Source organism: Aethalodelphis obliquidens, unplaced genomic scaffold, assembly GCF_003676395.1.
Source record: "Aethalodelphis obliquidens isolate GAN/ISIS:26980383/991018 unplaced genomic scaffold, ASM367639v1 scaffold30, whole genome shotgun sequence".
Taxonomy (NCBI): Eukaryota; Metazoa; Chordata; class Mammalia; order Artiodactyla; family Delphinidae; genus Aethalodelphis; species Aethalodelphis obliquidens.
The window spans coordinates 6,526,188-6,547,682 of record NW_020837974.1 but is presented as its reverse complement, the minus strand read 5'-3'; the positions used below and the strand labels follow the sequence as shown (position 1 = coordinate 6,547,682).

Genomic DNA, 21,495 nt, shown 5'->3' with positions numbered 1-21,495 from the left:
TGAGTTCGGGCGGCTCTTCTTTCCTTCTTAGGACCCACTTTGCCGTCCCAAGGTGGCAGCAGCTATGTACGCGCTGCGATCTCTTCTGCTTCTGCTGTTGCCTCTGTGTCCCGGTCCTGGTCCTGGACCCGGTATCGAGGCAAAGGTCACCCGGAGTTGCACTGAGACCCGGCAGATCCTGGGGGCCCGGGGATATAGCTTAAGCCTACTCCCTCCCGCCCTGATCTCAGGTGAGGAGAAAAAGGAAGACTAGAGAATTGGGGGCGAGGGAGGGGGCGGGGGCCGGTCCCCCCATCTCACAATAACTCTCTTCCCTTTCAGAGTGGCCGTTATAATAATCTTTTCGTCTCATAGTAATAATGTCTCTTCTCCTCCGGAACTTCTTTACCAGGATCACAATAACACTCCTGTTCAGATAATAGCTCTCTACTCCACCCCCACCCCAGGAATCCCTTTCTAGTAATTAGCACCCGCCTCTGTGTTTCTTTATTCACAGCCCAATTTGTTCCCCTCGCTATTTCCATGAGCCCCTTCTATGACAATACTTTCTTTCTTACCAGGTAATCCCACCCCTCCAAACCCCATTCTTCCCATTGAAGCCATCCTGTAAGTCCTTAGAGGCCTGGGGTGTGCGATGTTAGGCAGGCTACCTAGGACCCTCTGATCACTAAATGGGCCCATCTTTATTTGATCCTATCGCTAGTGCCAGTGGACCTGGGATGGGTGAGGGGACAATAAGAAGGGGGTAGAGCCAGGTGGGAATGTGGTGGCAGACAATAGAAAAGAAACCAGACAGTTCAAAGAGAAAGGGTGGCCCCCAGAGATCAGCAGGAGAAGGAAGCAGTTTCACGACACGACTTCCCACCATTCCTTCGTGTCTCCTCTGTCCAGGTGAGCACCTCCGGATCTGTCCCCAGGAGTACACTTGCTGTTCCAGTGAGATAGAGCAGAAGCTGACCTGGGAGACTGAGGCCACCTTCCGAGGCCTGGTGGAAGAGAGCGGCTCCTTCTTGGTTCACACACTGGCTGCCCGGCACAGAAGATTTGATGGTGAGGACCTGGCGTCCGCAAACCTGGCCTCGCACCTCCTCTCTGTGCTCATGACCCGAGCAAGCATCCCGTCCCTGCTCCTGACTCTATCCCTAAGGCACTCCGGCCCTGGCTTAGCCCCCGCATCCCCACCCTAGGCTCTCTCAAGGTCCTGCCCTCCACCCCCAGCCCCAATTTGCCCAGACCTCTAAGAGTTGCTTAATTTCTGACTCACTTTTCTTTTCTCTCCCCATGCCCATCTCTTCCTGCCTCTGCCCTTTCACTTGTCCATCCTTCTCTGGCCTTACCCCACCTCACACCCCTTTCTCTGCACTTGCCACAGAGGTTTTTCGGGAGATGCTCTCATCAGCCGAGCACTCCCTGTCCCTGCTCTTCCAGCGCTCCTTCGGCCGCCTGTATGCCCAGCACACCCCCTTGTTCAGTGGCCTGTTCTCTCGGCTACGGGACTACTATGAGAGGTCCGGTGAGGGGTTAGATGATGCCTTGGTGGATTTCTGGGCTCAGGTCCTGGAGAAAATGTTCCCCCTGCTGCACCCACAGTACATCTTCTCCCCTGACTACCTGTTCTGCCTCACGCGCCTGGCCTCTTCTGCTGATGACTCTCTGAAGCCTTTTGGGGACTCACCCCGCCGCCTCCGCCTGCAGGTGAGGGGCCCCAAGGCCTGAGTTTCAGCCACCTTTGACCTAGTGACCTCTGAAGTATGTACTACTCACCTCCAGCCCAATGACCCCCTTTCCATGCCCCAGTCACCCCTGACCTGGTGATCCCTCTATCCTGCATGGCAGCCATGTCTGACCTGGTGACCCCTATCTTGAGCCTCAGTCACCTCTGCCTGACCCAGTGCTCCTTGGTCTCCTTTAATTGGATGGCCCCCTTTCTGTGTCCTAGTTTACACAAGTTGCTGACCCACTCACCTGCTCTTGCCTCCCCTCACCCCACCTTTCTGCCAACTCCTCCCTAATCCCAATACCTTGGCTTCCTCTGGTTCAACTAACTGTGAATTAGACACTTAATATTTAAGAAGAATTTTCATTTATAGTCTCTCATTTAATTATCATCATAACTCTAGGAGGTAGATATTAGCATTCCTATTTTACAGATGAGGAAACTGAACTTCCCAGAGGTTAAGGTCTCACAGCCAATACGTGGTAGAGCTATGTTTCACACCCAGGTCTCCTGGCTTCGGGTTTAGTGTTTGTTCTGATACAAGCCCCTCTATCTCCAAGCCCTGTAAAATGTAATCCCTCCACCTCTTCCCAAGCCCAGTTCCCCTGGGTCCTTCTAGACTGTGATTCCTTTGATCCTCTTGAACCTGCCTCCCGGGACCACCTGACACTCCTAACCACCCCAAGATAACCCTACAAACCTCACCCCCCTGCTCATCCCCTTGGTGCAGTCTCTTGGTCCCAGTGTTGACTGACCCTCAACAGTCCTGTGGTTTTTCTCACCTTCTTTCCCCTCCCCCAGATAACCCGGGCCCTGGTGGCTGCCCGGGCCTTTATCCAGGGCCTGGAGACCGGAAGAGATGTGGTCAGCGAAACGCTTAAGGTTAGAGGGAGCCTGAGTATGGGCAGGGCCCAGGGAGGGAGACAAGAAGCAGGAAAGGTCCCATGAAGAAGAGTCCGGTGCCAGCTGGCAGGAGAGGCCTGGGGCCTTCCCATATCAGCCTTGAAGCCCTGGCATCCCAGGGTAAATCAGAAAGGCTGGAGTCTCCCTTGTGTCATGACCCATGATCTCCTCCCACCTCTGACCCTCTGATGACTCTTACCCCCTGCCAGCCTCTACGGGCCTGCTCATCTCCATAGCATCTCTGAGACTGCAGTACTGGCCCTCCTGGTTTTCTCCAGGACCACTCAGTGGCTCCCTCTTCCCTGCTACTGGAGGCCAGGTTCCTGGCCTGGCCTTCAAGGCCCTCTCTCTACTGCTCATTCTCTCCCTGACCTCCCAGCCTTACTTCCTGCATCCTCATCCTCCTCTCTCCCCAACCATGATGGGCTCAGTCTTGTCCTTGAACCTTTTCTCAGATCCCTCACCGCCCCATCTCTCCCAAGAAGCAGCATCTGCAACCTGGCCCCTAGGAGCCTCCCTCCTCTGATCTGTGGCAGTCCTGGGGTCACTCCTGCTACCACATGGGGTCATCAGTCCTAGATGTTCACATCCAGCTCTACACTGAGAGCCTGGGAAAGGTGGGGTGGGGCATTTGACTTTTCTCTGTGCCCAGCACCAGGCTTGGCTGAGGGCAGCCAACCGTGGATGACACAGGCCTGCTCTCTGCTCCCAGATGCCGCTGTCCGAAGGCTGCAAGCGGGCTGTGATGCGTCTGACAGGCTGCCCCCTTTGTCGGGGGGTCCCCTCGCTGCCACCCTGCCGGGGCTTCTGCCTCAACGTGGCCCACGGCTGTATCAGCAGCCAGGGACTGGATCCTGACTGGGGGGCCTATCTGGGTGAGGGGATTCAGGAAAGGCCGGGAGGGCTGTCTGTGTGGGGGTGGGCAGGGTGGACCAGGGAGGGAGTGTTAAGCGGTGCTGAGGGGAGAGGATGAGGAGCGGCTCTTCTCATGTCAGTTTCCCCCATCTAAGACCTGCTGCTTCCCTCCAAGGCCGGGGTCAGGATTTGCGTGAACACCCTACCTCAGTGAGCGTCCCCCTGGATGCCCCCTCATTTCACCCTTTCCCTCTCTTTCCCTCTCTTTCCCTCTTTCAAGATGGTCTCCTGTTCCTGGCCGGGAAGATCCAGGGCCCCTTTTCCTTTGAGCTAGCAGCACAGTCCATCGGGGTGAAGATCGCGGAGGGTTTGATGCATCTGCAGGAAAACAGCGTGGGGCTGTCAGCCCAGGTACAGGGGCCACGAGAAGAGTGGGAGTTGGCGGGAGAACCGGAGAGAGAAGGGTGGAGGGGGAGGCCCCAGGCTGGGGGTACAGTGCAGGGTGTCAGTGAGACACTGCAGGGCCTCTGGATAAACTGGGGTGTCGGGGGCGATTGGAGTATTGGAGTGTAGTTTTTACCGCGGGACGACTGTCTGTGGGGTCTCTTTCCGGTGCCGCAGGTGTTCCAGGAATGCGGGAGCCCCCAACCGGCGCCGGCCCGCGCCCGCCGTGCCCCAGCCCCCCGGGAGGAGGTGGGCCGGCTCTGGTCGGCGGCGGCGGCGGAGGAGGAGCGGCCCACGACGGCTGCGGGCGCCAGCCTGCCCCGGCTGGTGAGTGGCGGGCGGCAGGCGGGGGCGCAGGCGCGGCGGTGGGCGGGGGGCGCGCGCACCAGCTCCTCCCGGGCTCTCTTTGCGTCCAGGTGTGGGAGCTCCGCGAGCGGCTGGGCCGGGTGAGGGGCTTCTGGGCCGGGCTGCCCCTGACAGTGTGCGGGGACCCCCGCGTGGCTGCGGACGTCTCCCAGGAAGCGGCGCCCTGCTGGACCGGAGCTGGGCGGGGCCGGTGAGAGCCGGGCGGCGGCGGCGGCGGCGGGCGGGAGGGCGAGGCGGACTCCGGGGGCGGGGCGGGAGCCTCCGGGGCTGCTCTGCTCGCAGGTACCTGTCGCCCGTGGTCGGGGGTCCCCAGGCCGGGCAGATCGACAACCCGGAGCTGGATGCGGAAGCCTCGAGCCCCGACCTCCAGACGCGGAGGCGGCGGCTGCAGCTCCGGGCGGCCACGACCAGGATGAAGGCGGCCGCCCTGGGACGCGACCTGGAGCTGGAGGACTGGGGTGAGGCCCCGGGCCGCCGCGAGTGCCTCGCTCCGCCCGGCTTTCCGCGATTGGACCCGGGCCAACCCGCAGCCCCGCCTCCTGCTTTCTGTAGTCCCTCCCCTGGCGTCTCTCCGTTACCATCCATTCATTGACTCACACATTTTACACGCACGTATTGAGCGCTTTACTCAAAGGTAGGGGGTAGAGCACCAATGACAGGGTCTCTATCCTTGAGTTCATGGTTCCCTGGGGGAGACACCAAAACACTCTTACAGAACGGTGGGAAGCTCCTAAGAGTGGGCAATCCCGGGAGGTGGGGAAGTGGGGTGCGGGCGCCATGGGGCTGGCTCCCCAAAGTAGAATTTGCCAGGGAAACAAGGCACTGACATCTATTTTTTTCCTCTCTCCCACTGTCTGTCTCTGTCTCTCCCCCACTTCCCGTCTGCTCGCTGCTTCTGTGTACGTGTGTTTTCTCTCTTTTCCTGTTTATCCTCTCTCTCCATCTGTCTCTCCTTTTTGTCTGCCTCGTTGTCTCTTCCTGTCTCTCGTTGCCTTCCCTCATTCTCATGTGTCTGATCTCTCTGCTCACCTTCCTGTCATTCGCTTTCTCCCTCTTCTCACCCTGCCTGCTCCTCCACCCCTCCACCTATCACTGTTTTTATCTCGAGTTCTCTCCCTCGCTGCCTGTGGCTCCTTCTCTCTCTCTGTCTCCCGCTACCTCTCTTTTCCATCCCTGTCTGTTTCCGATCCTCTTCCTCCCTGCAGAGGACGCTAGCGGCTCTGGAGAGGGACAGCACTATGCAGATGACTGGATGGCTGGGCCAGCAGCTGTGGCCCCCCCGGCCCGGCCTCCTCGCCCTCCTCGAAGGGATGGTGCTGGGGGCAAAGGAGGAGGTGTCATTATCCGCCACAGCCAAGACAGGAGCAGGACTGGAGGGACGTCTGTCAGTTTTCACACCCAACCCCTCCTCATTCTCTTCCTCTCAGCCCTGGCCCTGCTCGGACCTCGATAACTGGGGAGGGGTGCCCTGGCATCAGAAGGGTTCGTGGCCCATCCCCTCCTCCCCCGTCTGCTGGGTCTGGGGAGGAGTCGGAGGGGGCTGCAGAGAGGGTAGAGAAGGGACTTTTTGGGTGAATGGCTGGGGCCCCAAATCCAGATTTCCATTGGTGGGTTGGGTTGGGGATGGGTGTTCACTATATTTATTTTTTCATTTGGTATCTGGGGAGGAGGGGCTGGGGGTATTTATTTAGGAAGGAGGTGTGGTCTCTCTAACCCAGCCTCTATGGTTGGGCTGGTGGTGAGCCCCAACAGAGAAAAAGGGAGGAGTTTTAGAGTTGCGGGGGGAGGGGTTTGAAGGAAGTTGAAGGTGGGGAATGGGTGGGGGCACCCGGTCTCAGAAACAGACAAAGCTGGTGTTTGCGGGGTGCAGGGCAGGGGACTAGGATGTCAGGATCTATGGGTCGGGTTCTATCGAGTTTTTTCAGTATCACTTTCTTAAACTAGAAAAAAGAAAGAAGAAATAAAAGCATATCTCATGGCCTCTGCCATCCACCACATCCTTCACAAGCTTCCCCGTTTCATGTTTCAGTGTTCGGCTCGATTTTATTTATAAATAAATGGCTAATTTATTGGACCCTATGTGTGACTTTCTGTACCTTTAGCCCAGAGCCTCTGTGACCAGCAGTTCATTTCTGCCTGCTTATCTTGGAACCTGTCCCTTGGGATTGAGTTTGGGCAAGCTGTCCACCCTCTGGGTCTGAGCACCTTCATCTGCAAAATGGGGAGAGTTGCGGGGAGGGGACTGCAAAACTCTTTTGGACCCAAGCCACCGTTAATATTACCACACCACTGACCCTGCCGTCAGAGTTGGGGCCCCAGTTCTCTGTGTCAGCCTCTGGCTACCTTGTCATGTCCTTGACAATGTCTGCTTTCAACTCTTGTCTGTCATTCTCCTTTCTTCTTTCCTTCTTTCCTTTGGTCGCCTGAATGAGGCTTTTGTTCTGCAGAAAGCTGAAAGAAAAAGTATAATTGATTCCTAAGTGCCAAAGGAGGGTAGGACTGGTGTCTTCCAATGGCAGGCTGGGTGCCCTGAAGGAGAGGGAAAGGTGCAGGGAGGGAGAGACCCAGAGACGCGATCAAAGCCGAATCAGCTGCAGAGACTGGCGGGACAAAGGGAGGGAGGGGGAGGAGCCTGGGCGCTGAGAAAGTTTAGGGGGAAAGTTGAGCCGAGCGAGAAACCGGGCGGTGGCTGGAGCAGGCGGGAGGGCCAGACCCCGATTTCCCTGCTGCTCCTCAGGTGGCCTGGTGAGTGGGCATGTGAAGCCGAGGCCTCGGCCAGTGGAGGGACTCTAGAGTTTATGGGAGGAGACTTGGGGGGGTTTCATAGAGAGAACCCCAGAGGGAGCCGACTCAGGGCTGGCAACAGACTGAGCAGTCACCAAAGCTGGAGGGAACTGCGGGCTGGAATCGGGGGTAATGGGAGGAGACAGGGATGGATGGAAGGAATAGAAGAAATCTGGACACAGGAAGGAGTCCAGTGCGGGGCTGGATCCTGGAGGCTGGGTTGGGGGAGGAAATTGGGGGATGATGCCAGAGGGGGCGGGTCTCTAGGTGGCCAGTGTGGGTTCTCTGCCTGGGGTCGCTCCGGGCTCGTCCTGGAAGGGGGCCGTCGGGGCTTGGTGGAGGGGCTGCGGGTTGGAATTGAAGGGGCAGGTCTGGACTCTCAGTAGATTGGGAAGCTGGGGCCTGGGAAGGAATTCTGAAGCTCGGCGTTCGGGTTTTGTCTCTTTGTGTCGCAGTCTCTCTCCAGCCCCACCCTCTCAATCCCCTCTGGGTGCACTGCTGGGGTTGGAAAGTGGGAATGGGGGTGTGTGGGATCTGGGCTTCCTAAACAACCCTATACCCCCCCAGGCCCTCTCACACACTGGGCTCTGCCTGGCGCCAAGAGGGAAAGCATACCTGAGCTTAGATGAGCTGGTCGGCTCTTATTCTTTACAAAGTTGCTCCTGTGGTTTCACCTCCCTGGGTTCCTAAGCTGGTGCCCTGTCTGGCCCTCATTCGCTCCTTATGGCTTCTCCTCTCAGCCTCAGAATGGGGCTCTTCAGCCCGACATGTCACAGACAGAGGGGCAGAGGAGGTGGTCAGGGGCCCGGTGATGTCTGTTTCACTGGTATGAGCGGACCGGTCTGATCTTTCTCCCCTTGCCTTCCAAATCCCTGGGGCTCAGTGAGGAGCTGTCAGTGGAGGTTGGAAGGAGCTGCAGGTTGACAGCAGAGAAGCAGTCGTGGGGCACCTAGAAGATCTGGGTGTAGAGAGGGCTCCCCCCTCCGCTGCCCCCCTGCCCGGAATGAGGTCTCAGCTGCAGCAGCAGCAGGAGAGAAGGCTCTACCCCCTCCTTAGACTCTCCTCCTTCCCCTTCATTTCCCTTCTAGACGCTGACAGAGGCAAAAATCTGCTAACTCAGGGGGCAGACTCAACCGGGGCTGCGAGCAGACCTGGGGAATGAACCCCCAAACTCGAACCGGCGCCTTCCGCGGCTGCACGGCTGTCTCAAGCTGTCTCTGCCTCTGTGCCTGGCCCTTGCCCTGCCCCGCTCTAGCAACCCCCTTCCCTGTGCCACATGGGCCCTCTGTCTCCTACCAGGACCATGCGCCTCTGGGGGCCTCGGAGCCTGGGGGTGGCTCTGGGAGTCTTCATGACCATCGGATTTGCCCTCCAGCTCTGGGGGGGTCCCTTCCAGAGGAGGTGAGTTCCCATCTTGTCCCAACGCCCCACAGATGCCCCCCCACTTGATCCTCCCCGTCCCACCTGGGGCTGTGACTCTTGGGGACTCAGAGGATGCTCCACGCCCTCGTCCTTTCTCCTCAAGACACTCATCCACCTGCTGGTGAGGGACACGACACTTCCCCTCCCGTCTCTCCCCAGGCTACCTGGGCTGCAGCTCCGACAGTCCTGGGCCTCAACCCCGGGACCAGCTGTTCCATCCTGCCCGCCACGGCAGCGACTCGTGTTCCTGAAGACGCATAAATCCGGGAGCAGCTCTGTGCTCAGTCTACTTCACCGCTACGGGGACCGACATGGGCTGCGCTTCGCCCTCCCCGCCCGCTATCAGTTCGGCTACCCAAAGCTTTTCCAGGCCTCTCGGGTCAAAGGCTACCGCCCTCAGGGTGGAGGCACCCAGTCCCCCTTCCACATCCTCTGTCATCACATGAGGTTCAACCTGAAAGAGGTGAGGAGTGTCGAGGGGGTGGACAGGACTGGCGAGAGATGGGCTCATGCCTGTAGCCAAGACCACCAGGGGAGGAGACCCCAGGCCTGGAGGCTCCCCAGGCATCCCCTCACCCAAGAGTTGGGCATGGGGGCCACAAAGGTGAGTCCTGCTGCCCCCTCCTCAGCTGTCCCTTCCTCAGAATTTTCTGGCAGCCGAAGTTCTGCCCTCTCCATCTAGAGTTTACTGCAGTCTCTCTCCTTGACCAATTTATCCTGCTGGCATCAGTGTCCCGCCAACTCTGACCCCACCCCGCCAACCCTCCCTCCAGGTACCTGGCCCTTCCTGGCCCCTTGGAGGAAGAAAATCAATGGGCAAATGAACACATACAGGGAAAGAGCAAACTTTCACTGAATACTTCTTGGGTGCTGGATAGTCATCTTACCGTCATCCTGCCAGGAAGGCATTATAAGTGTCTCCACTACACAGATGAGGAGGTTGAATCTCAGAGAGGCTAAGTGACAGGCCTCTGTTAACGGAAAGCCACAGAGCTAGCATTTGAACCCAGGCCCAGCTGCTCCAAAGTCAAAGTGCCTTCTGTGGGCTGTGTGCGTGTGTATGTGTGTTTGTATTCAGAACTGTGGGGAGAATAGTCATCAAAAGAGGTGGGGCTTTCTGGAGAGGTGGGTTTTATAGGAAAGAGTGGACATGACTTTGTAGTAAGGAAAATATCAGGCGTTCTTAGAGCAAAACATCTTAAAGACATGGTGGCAGTGGTGTGTGTGCGTGTGTAGGTGGTAGAACTTCAGTGGTGGCTGCAAAGGCAGTCCTGTTGGAGCTGGAGAAGGAGAAAGCAGCTGAGCAGCATGAATGTGATCTAATGGGAAGCGAGGGGGCACTGCTGGGAGTGAGGCGAGGACAGCGGTCACTGAGGCAGGTTCCTCTGGAGTTTAGGATGATTGTCACCACCCCTCACTACCCCCCATGTTCCCCACACTTCCACATCCTTCAAGGTAAGTGTTAACCCAGATTTACTGATGGAGGCTCTGAGAAGTTCGATAACCTGCCCAAAGTTACAGGGTTGGTAAATGGCTGAATTGGGATTTTATTCCAGGTCCATCTGATGCCACAGACCGTTCTCTGCACTGTTTCCCTATGCCTTCAAAGAGACATACAGCTCACAGGCTCGCCCTGCAGGCATGCCCACATCGGCAGAGCAGACTGGAAGACTTGTCAGGGAGTCAGGTTCAATGACAGAGGTCGCGTTCAGAGGCAGAAACCCTTCAAGGAGCCCCAGAGCTGAGTTCTGGCACGGATCTGCCTGAAGGACCACGCTAGGGTGTGGCTCAGCCCAATCCCCACCTTCCTTCTTGCCCAGAAGTGGGACCACACATCCTAGGCCTCAGAGCAGCACCCTACCGAGTGGCCATGGCTCCCCAGTGCCTATTCCAGGGGTGTCTCTTGCTCTGCAAGATGCCAAGGAGCCCCAGGAGTGCCCTGTCCTTCGGCCATCCTGGGCTTGGCCTGCCCCTGACGCCTATACCTGAGACAGCGTTGCGACTGCTCTGTCTCCTCCCTATTTGCTGCCAGTGATCCTCCTGAGAAGGCCTGAGGCCAGCTCCTTTCTTGGAGTTGTGACAGAGTCCCAGAGTAGGCACTTAGGTTTTTGTTGGAGAAGTGAACACAAAGCTTGATTCCTAGAAGTGTTACTGACCAAGGCAGACAGAAAGGCCCAAGGAAGTTAATGTTCTCCAGGAGCTTCCCATGTTCCAGGTTCCTTCCTATCCTTATCTCATGTAACCTCCATCATCACTTGGGAAGGAAGGTATGATGGATCCCCGTTTTGCAGATAAGCAAATTGAGTCTCAGAGATGTTAAGTACCTTACCCAAGATCTATGTAGCTGGTGAAGGAAGCTGGGGGTTCCCAGCAGAGCTGTCAGAAGGAGGTTGGAGGAGGCTGGGGGATCCGTGGGCACTGGGTTTGCTCTAAGTTTCTTCCTGGCTTAGTTCTCTCTCCTTATGTCTGTTTCCTCTTCTCTGCAGGTACTTCAGGTCATGCCTTCTGACAGCTTCTTCTTTTCCATTGTCCGAGACCCAGCGGCTCTGGCCCGCTCTGCCTTCTCCTACTATAAATCCACATCATCGGCTTTCCGCAAATCACCGTCCTTGGCTGCCTTCCTGGACAATCCCCGAGCCTTCTACCAGCCCGGGGCCCGTGGGGACCACTATGCACGCAACTTGTTATGGTTTGACTTTGGCCTCCCCTTTCCCCCAGAGATGAGGACCAAGAGAGGGAATCCTCATCCCCCCAGAGATCCCAACCCGCCACAGCTGCCTTCTGGTGTTGGCCGGCGAGCCCACACCTTGGATCCCAATGCTCTCTTCCATCCCGTTCCCACTGTTGCTGATGGTCACAGCCAGACGTCCAGCTCTGCCTCTTTAGATTTGAGGTCTTCATCCTTCATCCAGTGGAATCTGGCCTGGCTGGACTCTGTCTTTGACCTGGTCTTGGTGGCCGAGTACTTTGACGAGTCATTGGTCCTGCTGGCAGATGCCCTGTGCTGGAGTCTAGATGATGTGGTGGGCTTCATGCACAACGCTCAGGCTGGAGGTGGGCAGGGCGGAAGTGCTGTCGGCGATGGTGGACTGACTGCTGAGGACAGGCAGCTGTCTGCAAGGGCCCGAGCCTGGAACAACCTGGACTGGGCTCTCTATGTTCACTTCAACCATAGCCTGTGGGCCCGGATAAAGCAATACGGCCAGAGCCGGCTGGACAGTGCTGTGGCGGAGCTCCGGGCTCGCCGAGAGGCCCTGGCTAAACACTGTCTGGTGGGGGGTGAGGCTTTAGACCCCAAGTACATCACTGACCGGCGGTTCCGCCCTTTCCAGTTTGGATCAGGTAAGGTTTTGGGTTACGTGCTTCAGAGTGGCCTGAGCCTCCAAGACCAGGAGGAGTGTGAGCGCCTGGCTACCCCTGAGCTACAGTACAAGGACAAACTAGATGCCAAGCAGTTCCCCCCAACAGTCTCTGTGCCCCTCAAGACTTCAAGGCTACCCTCCCCCTAGGCAGCAGGCCACTAAGTCTTAGGCTGAAAAGCAGCTGAGCCACAGGGGCACAGTGATGAATGTGAGGCAGCCACATGCCCTTTCTGCTTCCCCCAGAGACCATGTCTGCTCCCCAAAGGACCAGTGGAACTTAGCACGGATGTGGGCCCCACAGGCCCCAGCCTGTGCCGAGGAATCCTAGTCCTAGAAGCATCCTCCCCCCATCTTGCCCCTTTCCCTTCCCAGCACCTCGTGCCCCCCCCCCAGGTCCAAACAACACTCTCAAAGCCCCCCTGGAGGAGCAAACCATGGAGTACGGCAGAAATTGTTTGGGACACAAGGGATAGGAATAACGCGTCCATCTCTCTATGAAATATTTGTTACTGGGCTATACTCATTTCACTATGAAATGTTTGTTGAATGAATAAATAATTTGAAACTTTGACCTGCTCTATATAGGGCGGAAGGGAAGGGGATGGAGCATCTTCCTGGGAGAAACGGGGTTGGAGGGGGTTCTCTTCATAGTTTTTCTCTAAGAAGGGGTCTGTCTGCAGTCTCACCTAAACCCTTCACGCAGCGGGCTAACCACAGGAACACGCCGCTCTTCTTGTCCAAAATCCGGTCGCCCACAAATTCCGGCGCCTCCGAGGCCACGCCCCTTCCCTTCCGCTTCCGGTGTCTCTCCAGTCATTCGGCCCAGCACCCCGGTTCCGGCCCCACGGGGTCTCGGTTCCGGGCTCGTTGCCCCGGTTCCCGGCCCCGGCTGGTCTGTCGGGCCGGTCCGGCCGCGCGCAGCACCGGTCGGGGCTCGGGGCTCCCCGGGCCCACCCCAGCGGCCCCCTCGCCCTCCGCCGGCCACGGCCCACCTCGCTCCCCGGCCCGCGCCGCCTTCACCGCCCATGGAGTCCCAGTGCGACTACTCGATGTACTTCCCCGCCGTGCCGCTGCCACCACGCGCGGAGCTGGCTGGGGACCCGGGCCGGTACCGGGCGCTGCCCCGGCGCAACCACCTCTACCTGGGGGAGACTGTTCGCTTCCTGCTGGTGCTGCGCTGCCGGGGCGGCGTGGGGTCCGGCGCCGGAGGCGGCCCGGGCTTGGGCTCCCGAGGGGCCTGGGCAGAACTGGCGACCGCCCTGGCCGCCCTGGCCTCGGTCAGCGCCGGAGGGGCGCCCGTGGGCGGTGGCTCCGGCGACCAGGATTCCGAACCCCCGGGGGGCGGGGACCCTGGTGGTGGGGGGTTGTTTCGAGGCTGCAGCCCCCTCCTCACCCACGGCCCGGGCCCTGCTACCTCAGGGGGAGCGACCACGGTGAGGAGCTCGGGGCGACACGGCACAGGGCGGAGGGGCGGTCTGCTGGGCTCCAAAGACCGGAGGGGAGAGGGACGCTGGAGGGAAGCGGGAGGCCGATGACGGGTGAGGAGAGGGGAGGGCGAGAACCACGTACCGCAGATCTTAAAGGGAACGCTGGCGCTGCGGGCGGCCTTGACTCTTCTGACCTCTTCACCCTTTTCACAACCCAGCTGCCTGTGGAGGAACCAATTGTGTCCACAGATGAGGTCATCTTCCCACTCACCGTTTCACTGGATAGACTGCCCCCAGGGACACCTAAGGCCAAGGTAAGGCTGGCACGGGGTGGAGCTGTTGTCCTAATTCAGACGCCCTTTCTGAGGCTGGCTGTGTGTCTTTTCTCTCGACTGTGGTCCTGTGTCCCCTGTGCTCAGATTGTAGTGACCGTGTGGAAGCGGGAGGTTGAGGCACCAGAGGTCAGAGATCAAGGCTACCTGCGCTTGCTGCAAACCCGATCTCCTGGGGAGACCTTCCGGGGCGAGCAGAGCGCTTTCAAGGCCCAAGGTGGGGAGGAGAATGCAGAGAGGAAATGCTGGAGTCTGGAATTTGGGGGACAGTGGAGGGGTGATACTGGCAAGTGCCCAAGCTGGAGAGAAGAGCAAGATTAGAACTGTGGGTTGGAATGAGGCTCACCCAGCCCATCATCTCTTGCCTCCGCCCTCTCCTGCAGTGAGCACCCTGCTGACTCTGCTGCCTCCTCCAGTTCTGAAATGTCGCCAGTTCACTGTGGCTGGAAAACACTTGACCGTGCTCAAGGGTGAGCAGATTGGCGGCTCAGTTCTTGGGCAGCAGCAAGGGCACTGACTGGGTGTCAGTTACTCTGGTGGGGATAGATCCATTTTAGGGGGGAAAAGGTGGGGTCCAAGGGGTCCAGATACTCTGAGCTGAGCTGGTTACCTCCGACAGTGCTGAACAGCTCCTCCCAGGAGGAAATTTCCATCTGGGATATCCGCATTCTCCCAAACTTCAATGCCAGTTATCTGCCTGTCATGCCCGATGGCTCTGTGCTGCTGGTGGACAATGTCTGGTGAGGTCCTGGGGAGGGGCAGGGCCGCACAGTGGTGGGGATGGGGGCAGGGCCGAGAGCTCTGGTGTGGAAAGATCCAGCTCTGGTCCCTTTCTTCTGAACTAGTCACCAATCTGGGGAAGTCTCTATGGGCTCCTTCTGCCGGCTCCCTGGTACCTCTGGCTGCTTCCCCTGCTTGCTTAGTGCTCTGGAGGAACACAACTTCCTGTTCCAGCTCAGAGGGGGTGAGCAGCCCCCTCCAGGGGCCAAGGAGGTGAGTATAAGAGACTGGTGTGTTCAGGAGAAAGGGTGAGAAAATGCAGTGGGAGGAAGAGGCCAGGGGGTTGACTAAGGGGAGAGGGAACCTCTGATACATGTGATGTTTCCCTTTGTCCCTCTGGCAGGGCCTAGAAGTTCCCCTGATCGCTGTGGTTCAGTGGTCCACGCCGAAGCTGCCCTTTACCCAGAGCATCTATACCCACTACCGGTGAGTTTGTGGGACACCCCACCCTGGCCCCGCCTGGGTACCATCCTGTTCATCTTTGTTTCAAAACACACACATCCTGCTTCCCTCTCTCATTGCTTCTAGCCTGCCCAGCATCCGCCTGGACCGCCCGTGCTTTGTGATGACTGCTTCTTGTGAGTCCCCTGTTCGGACCTACGAGCGTTTCACTGTCACCTATACGCTGCTCAACAATCTCCAAGACTTCCTTGCTGTGAGGCTCGTGTGGACCCCGGAGCACGCCCAGGCTGGTAGGTGGCTGCCAGGCCTAACCTTGTCCCGAAGGAGGGGAGGGGAAGGGAAGCAGTCACAGAGATGGGTGACTGTGGCCGGCTGCTTCGGCTCTGAACCAGGGTGGTCTCCATGGTGTCACAATGGAGAGTTTAGAGAGGCCGCGGGGCAGAGTGATTTTAAGGGCCTTGACACTGGAGCTGGGCTCCCTGGTATGTTTAACTTGTACCTCTTCCACTTCTTAGCTGTGTGACCTTTGGTAGGTTACTTAATCTCTCTGAGCCTCAGATTTCTCATCTCTCTAACAGAGAAAATAATACCTCGTGGGGCTGTTACAGCGACTTAGTGAGTTAATATTATGTGAAGTGGTTAGAATAGATCTCAATACACAGTAAGTATTAGCTACTGTTATTTATAAAATTCAGCAAACAATAGCATATACTCAGTTTACTCCACAGAGTGGCTCTGAGGATCAAAACAAGACTGTGCTCGTGAACGCCCTCTGCAAACTGAGGAACACCATACAGATGTGTTTCCCAGCCCCCGTTTCTGTCCCCCCCAGGAAAGCAGCTGTGTGAGGAGGAGCGCCGGGCCATGCAGGCAGCCCTGGACTCCATCGTCTGCCATACACCCCTCAACAACCTCGGCTTTTCCCGGAAGGGCAGCGCGCTCACCTTCAGTGTGGCCTTCCAGGCTCTGAGGACGGGACTCTTCGAGGTGGGCTGGTGGGGGCCAGGCTGTGTGCTGGGTGAGGCAGAGCGTCAGGTGGAAGGAGTCAGGGCCGCTGGTTTCTGTGGCTGAAGCATAATGGGTGGTGCTACAAAGCCGCGCGGAGGGAAGGTGGAATTTAGATCCGACTTAGGCCTGTCAAGTGGGGAAGATGACCTGAAAGGAGGTCCGGGGCCTGGAAGCCGAGCTGGGTGGCTGATCCATGTCTCCCTACCCCAGCTGAGCCAGCACATGAAACTGAAGCTGCAGTTCACCGCCAGCGTGTCCCACCCTCCGCCAGAGGCCCGGCCTCTCTCTCGCAAGAGCAGCCCCAGCAGCCCTGCCGTCCGGGACTTGGTCGAGAGGCACCAGGCGAGCCTGGGCCGCTCTCAGTCCTTCTCCCACCAACAGCCCTCCCGCAGCCACCTCATGAGGTACGGAACCGCGGGAGGGGTGCCAGTGGACTTGGTAGAGGCTGGAGTTGGAGAGGGAGCAGGGAGGGGCCCTGGGTCCAACCAGAGCTCATAGCCTCTGCCTTCCCCCAGGTCGGGCAGCGTGATGGAGCGCAGGGCCATCACGCCCCCCGTGGCCTCGCCTGTCAGCCGCCCCCTCTACCTGCCCCCGGACAAGGCTGTGCTCTCTCTGGACAAGATCGCCAAGCGCGAGTGCAAGGTCCTGGTGGTGGAGCCCGTCAAGTAGCGCCATCCAGCTCTCCTCCCTCTCACACTCCTGGAAATCAACAGCCCCCGGAGCGGTGCTCCCTCCAGGCTGTGCCTCCCCTGGGATGCCTCCCACTGAGGGTGAGGAGGCCCTCAGGGCCGCCTGTCTGTGTCTGCTGATGAGGGACGAGGGAAGAAGCTGTGAAATGGACAGGGATGGCTGCGGCGTGAAGCCAGCAGTATTTCCCGGACCTCCTGGGGGGGCTGGCCCCACCCCTCGGCCAAGGCAAGGGCTCCAGGAGCTCCCTTGCCCCCGCCTTGCACCCTGGTTCTAAGTTTACAAAGTGTTTCCCTCGTTCCTTTAAGTTGTCTTCCCTGCCTCTGACATTCCCTCCTTCCCTCCCACCCGCAGGGCTGAGATCAGAGGGTGGTGATGGTAAAGGGACCCGACAATGACATGACCCTCCTGTCTCAGGTCAGGGGAGAGAGCTTGGTGGCCTCCCCTCGTCCTCATGTTTACGTTTGCAGTCTGAAGCACTTTATGTGGGGTTTTTTGGTTTTTTGGGGTTTTTTTTTTGGTTTGTCTGTTCCTGTAACTTATTCTCCAACTACTGCTTCCAACTGAAATAAGACTATTAAATACCTGTTCAGGAGGGAGAAGAATGACTGTTCTTTGTGTGTTGGTGGCAGGAGCAGAGAGCCAGGGGCTCAGAAAGATTTCCTTTAGCATGTACACCAAATAGCTCCCCTCAGTTCCCTTCCCACCCATTTTCTTTTTCTTCTGAGTCCCAGTTTTAGATGTCTAGAGGTGGCCTTGCTCCACTCCTCTGGGCTGAGGCCCTAGAAGCTGGAAGACACATGGGGTGTGACCCTCCTCCCCCAATACACACGACACATCCCTGGGCCTGGGAACATCAGACTCACGTTTATTAGGAGGGAAGGTGAGGAGAGGGAGGTCCCCTCGCCCTCACTCTCCTTAACATAGTACAGAGTCCCCAAGCCTCTGCCCTTCCCGGTAGGGGTGGGGAAGTGGATGAGCAGACAGCCTTAGTTCTAATGGCAATCAAGAGAGAGGCGGGGGGAGGTTTGCGTCTTCCTCATCACAGAGGCTCACGGCCCCGTCCACCTCTGCCCCTCGCCCTCTGGCAGGCTCACACGTCAAGGGGCTCCCGGCCTCGGTTCTGCCTCTTCACCACAAACACCCTCTGTCCCGACACGGTCACCAGCAGCGTGTGTTCTCCAAAGACCACTGGAGGGGAGACACACCTTCCCCCGCCCCGGGAGAGGGAAGGGAGCAGAGAGTTAGTGGGGTGCGAAGGCCTCCCTGGGGGTCACCATAAACTGGCTGGGCTCCAAAGCGAAAGAAATTTGACAGTTGCAAGCTCAGAGATTTGAAGATGGGAGGTCTCCATTAAATCCCCTTCTCTTGCTTTCTCATAATTCTGATGCAGGGGTGAATACCAAGGGGAACAGAGTGGCCAGAACCAGGGACCCCAGGGAGGTGGTGGGCGGCTGGTAGGAGACAGGTGCTTTTCCCTGAGAAGAGAAGCCTCGGGGAGCAGCACCCCCCAACACCGTCACCAGGGCCAGGGGCTCACCCGACAGGCGCTTGAAGGGTACGTTCATGCTGTGGTGCAGCCGGAAACCGCAGGCCGTGCTGACCAGCTCAGAGATGGCGCTGGCTGCCTGCTCGTCATTCTCTAGATCCCCAGATGACTGCATGCAGACAGAGGAGGGAAGATGGCAGGAATTAGGGAACAGAATTGGGAGAAAATTCCGAGGACACTTTGGCTCTAGCACTTGTAACCTGCCTCCACTTTCCAATACTCCAAGGTCACCCCCGGTTTTGGAAAGACCCACCTGAAAACTGCCCTGTGACGTTGTTGCCCCTCTTGATGCCATCCTGTTTGTCAACCTTAAAATACCGGGCTTCCTCATGGGAAGCAGTGACTCTCATCCATTTCTTTACTGACACTGTTTTCCTAATCCCTGAATCTTGATTTCTCTCCCTGTTCCCACTTATTTGATAAAATCACATTCTCAAACATCAGTGCCCACCCACCACAGACTTGTCCCAGGCGCCATCTTTTCCTCAGTCTTCCTGTTTGTTGCCCTGTCTGCAGAATCTGAAACATAACATCCCCTTTGTCCCTGAACCCCTTCCTACTACCTAGCCCTTGGGTAATGATGTCACAGTGGCCTGGGCTTCCTCTTTTCTCGTGATGATCTCAACTTCCTCTTCCTACCTCCTCAATATGGGCCTCCCACTGAGTCAAATTCAGCACGCTTTGCTCTCTTGGACATTCTGTACCTCAGTTACCTCATCTGTAAATTGGGGACAACAATACCTATCTTATGGGCTTGTTGTGAGGGTTACAAGAGCATATTAGTAAGATGCTTAGAATAACTCCTAGCATTATATATTTAATTGCTATTATTCTATATCAAACTCAGTGTTTAAAGTTGAGCCACCAAAACTCCCCTTACCTCTCCCCCTCCCCAATCAACTTCCTTTCTTAAGTCCCTGTTTGTTAAGGCACCATAATTCTAGGCTTGAGTTCAAAGTCTTACAGCATGGAAAAGTTATCTCCTCTATTACCTATCTCTAGTCATTACGAAGACATATCGATTCTTCCTTTAAAAAATCTCTTCTCTCCTTGCTCCTTCTCACTGCCACCAGCTGTTTCATACCTAGATTTTGGCAACAGCATCCCTGCTTCTGAATCCCTCTCCTTCCGGCTCATCTTTACACCTAATAGAACAATTCCGCTCAATCACTTCATCAGCTGTTTCTGTTCAAAAACCCTTCAAAGCTCCTATTACCCCCCAAGATTAATCCACAGGTGTTAACCCAGCCTTGAAAGTCCTCCACAATCAGATCTTTCCTTAACATATCCTCTTCTTCCCCCAAACATTTCCAAATCTTTTCAACATAAACCCACCAGCAATTCAGACAGGCTGATGTCACACTCCTGCAAATATGTCCACCTCCCAGCCCTGAATATGCTCTTTCTTTTCTGCCTGTTCACAACCATCCATCTTTTAAGGCCAGCTGAATTCTTGTCTCTTCCAAGAAAGTTTCCTTGCCAAAACACAAGTTATAACACAAAGGGCTGAATCCTTCACTCTCTGGACTCCTTCAGTTATCTTTACCACGTGCAATACTTTAGCTGAACTTTTAACCTTAAGCCTTGTCTCTCTAGCTGAACTTTTAACCTTAAGCCTTGTCTCTCCAGCTAGATTGAAAACTTCTAGAGCACTGACACTATATTGTACTGCAGAACAAAATACCAAGCCTCTTCAATAAATACCAAATAAAGACATACTCAAGAATAACTCAGGTAATGTCAGTTATCAACAAACCTGTAACTACTTTGGCTTTGGTAAAGTCAGTAAACCTCTTTTACCTCAAAACAGTTACAGGACTAAGATTCCAGAGATAGATTAATTGATTTAATTCCTGAATTTAATTCCTATATGCCAGGCATGATACCAGGTAAAAATCAAGAACAGAGACAAATCAGGTTAAACTGGGCAACGTTAGAAGGCATCATCGGGCGATGTGTATTGGAGGAGCCCCCCCTCCCTTTTCCAAAACGCACCGCCAGCACTGCGCCTTCACTCAGCACCAGGTAGCCGAGCTGGTCTGGGATTCGCTCCAGCCCCTGGGTCAGTGCAGAAGTCTAGTGGGTAAAGATGCAATCAGTGAACAGCAGGCTAAGAGAACAGCCCTTGGCAAACCCAAGAACAGCCCTTGGCAAACCCAAGACTCTCTCTTGACAATGGCCCCCCAGGCCTCTTTCCCCAGCCAGGGCCCTTCCAGACCCTCTTCCCTCTACATGGCCTTCAACACTGATCTTCCTGAGCCTCCGTCAGTCCTCACTCTCTGCCCCTGGGCTCCACCGGCCTTCCACACCCCACCTTTGCTACCCCACAGACAACTCCCCTCAGCCCGGTCTCCAATTCCACCTGTGGCCCGCCGCTCCCCCTCAGATTACTCCCCAGCCTCTGTACACCCTCCCACCGTCCCCTGCTCAGCCCTCTACGTCGCCACCCCTCCATCTCCATTCCCTCTCGGTCCCGGGGCGGATAGGAGGTGAGGGCGGAGTGCAGGCTCAGGACTGGGCGACCAAGGAGATGGGGGGGCAGGGACACCGAACCCCCGGCGCGTAGTCCCGCGCATGCGTCCTCACTCACCATCGCAGCCTTAGGTGCTGGGGGGCGCTCACTGCCAGACGTAGCTTCCGGCTCCAGTCCCAGGTGACGTGATTCCACCCGGCGGTCTCCTCCTCCTGCCTTGCACCGCCCGACTTGAGTCCCGCCCCCAGAATGCGGATTGGAGAGTGGCTACGTCATCAGACTTACTCTGCCAGTGTGGAGCGCCGCTTCCCGGAGGCGCACGCGGATTGGCCGCAGACCCTCTTTAACATTCATCTCCTCTTCCCTCAGCCCCAAAGCGCCGAGATAGGGGGGCATGTCGGCGGAGGGGCGGGCCTGGGGGGGCGGGGCCGGAGGGAGGAGGTTGGGCTAAGGGTTTGTGCCTGCGCAACAGAGGCGGCCCGGGTTCCACCTAGGGCTAGACCGCCCGCAGTGGGACAGTAAGAGAATAGAGTAAAAAAACGTGAAATGCAGATGAAGAGCTATTCAAGTGCTACTCTTGGGCCTACTCCGGGCAGCTCTCTAAGACAGAAATTTGTTCCCAAAGTGGTTTTTTGTCCCGGGATTCTGTAAGAAACGGTGTGATGGTGCATTGATCCCTCGCTAGCCAAGGCAGCTGCAATACTGAATATTCTCTGCCAGGAATAATTAGAAAATGACCTTGGAGTCATTTTTAAATATATGAGTGTCATAGAAATTTTTTGTTTTAATTTAAATAGTTTTTAGGGCTGCTGCAATGTTAATGCGGGTGAGGGAAAATGATAAGTAGTAATAAAACAGTAAATACTTGATGAGGATGTGGAGAAATTGGAGCCCTCATACATTGCTGGCAAGAACGTAAAATAGTGCAGTTGCTGTGGGAAACAGATTGACAAGTTTCCTCTAAAAGTTAAATATAGAGTTACT

At 56.7% G+C, this 21,495-nt stretch overlaps 4 protein-coding genes across 11 annotated transcripts; 3 read left to right on the top strand and 1 right to left on the bottom strand.

Annotated features, from left to right (window-relative positions):
* Positions 1–37: 37 nt before the first annotated feature.
* GPC2 (glypican 2) lies at positions 38–6,359 on the top strand. The gene is made up of 10 exons (XM_027125929.1): positions 38–230; positions 892–1,050; positions 1,373–1,695; positions 2,519–2,599; positions 3,333–3,495; positions 3,756–3,886; positions 4,097–4,246; positions 4,336–4,475; positions 4,568–4,743; positions 5,491–6,359. Exons 1-10 carry the CDS (start codon positions 65–67, stop codon positions 5,736–5,738), a joined length of 1,737 nt encoding a protein of 578 aa, XP_026981730.1. The 5' UTR covers positions 38–64; the 3' UTR covers positions 5,739–6,359.
* On the bottom strand, positions 6,113–20,755 carry LAMTOR4 (late endosomal/lysosomal adaptor, MAPK and MTOR activator 4). 5 transcript variants are annotated; one of them, XM_027125942.1, is made up of 7 exons: positions 20,353–20,619; positions 20,034–20,114; positions 18,030–18,147; positions 15,739–15,861; positions 13,423–13,502; positions 6,629–6,736; positions 6,113–6,225 (listed from the first exon to the last, which is right to left on the bottom strand). In XM_027125942.1, the coding sequence occupies exons 1-6, from the start codon at positions 20,497–20,499 to the stop codon at positions 6,671–6,673; spliced, it is 615 nt and encodes a 204-aa protein (XP_026981743.1). In that variant the 5' UTR covers positions 20,500–20,619; the 3' UTR covers positions 6,113–6,225; positions 6,629–6,670. The 5 variants fall into 5 exon arrangements, with proteins under 5 accessions (XP_026981743.1, XP_026981742.1, XP_026981741.1 ...); XM_027125941.1 differs by lacking the exon at positions 6,113–6,225 and adding an exon at positions 6,353–6,496; XM_027125940.1 differs by lacking the exon at positions 6,113–6,225 and having other exon boundaries at positions 6,353–6,736.
* On the top strand, positions 6,750–12,422 carry GAL3ST4 (galactose-3-O-sulfotransferase 4). Of its 3 annotated transcripts, none has more exons than XM_027125933.1 (4): positions 6,750–7,030; positions 8,158–8,470; positions 8,651–8,954; positions 10,978–12,422. In XM_027125933.1, exons 2-4 carry the CDS (start codon positions 8,346–8,348, stop codon positions 11,998–12,000), a joined length of 1,452 nt encoding a protein of 483 aa, XP_026981734.1. In that variant the 5' UTR covers positions 6,750–7,030; positions 8,158–8,345; the 3' UTR covers positions 12,001–12,422. The 3 variants fall into 3 exon arrangements, with proteins under 3 accessions (XP_026981734.1, XP_026981733.1, XP_026981732.1); XM_027125932.1 differs by having other exon boundaries at positions 8,651–9,095; XM_027125931.1 differs by lacking the exon at positions 6,750–7,030 and having other exon boundaries at positions 8,087–8,470; positions 8,651–9,095.
* TRAPPC14 (trafficking protein particle complex subunit 14) lies at positions 12,546–17,091 on the top strand. Of its 2 annotated transcripts, XM_027125928.1 has the most exons (12): positions 12,546–12,957; positions 13,273–13,286; positions 13,499–13,594; positions 13,700–13,829; positions 13,996–14,082; positions 14,232–14,352; positions 14,458–14,605; positions 14,736–14,818; positions 14,921–15,084; positions 15,627–15,781; positions 16,013–16,206; positions 16,318–17,091. In XM_027125928.1, the coding sequence occupies exons 1-12, from the start codon at positions 12,879–12,881 to the stop codon at positions 16,469–16,471; spliced, it is 1,425 nt and encodes a 474-aa protein (XP_026981729.1). In that variant the 5' UTR covers positions 12,546–12,878; the 3' UTR covers positions 16,472–17,091. The 2 variants fall into 2 exon arrangements, with proteins under 2 accessions (XP_026981729.1, XP_026981728.1); XM_027125927.1 differs by having other exon boundaries at positions 12,546–13,286.
* Positions 20,756–21,495: the final 740 nt, after the last annotated feature.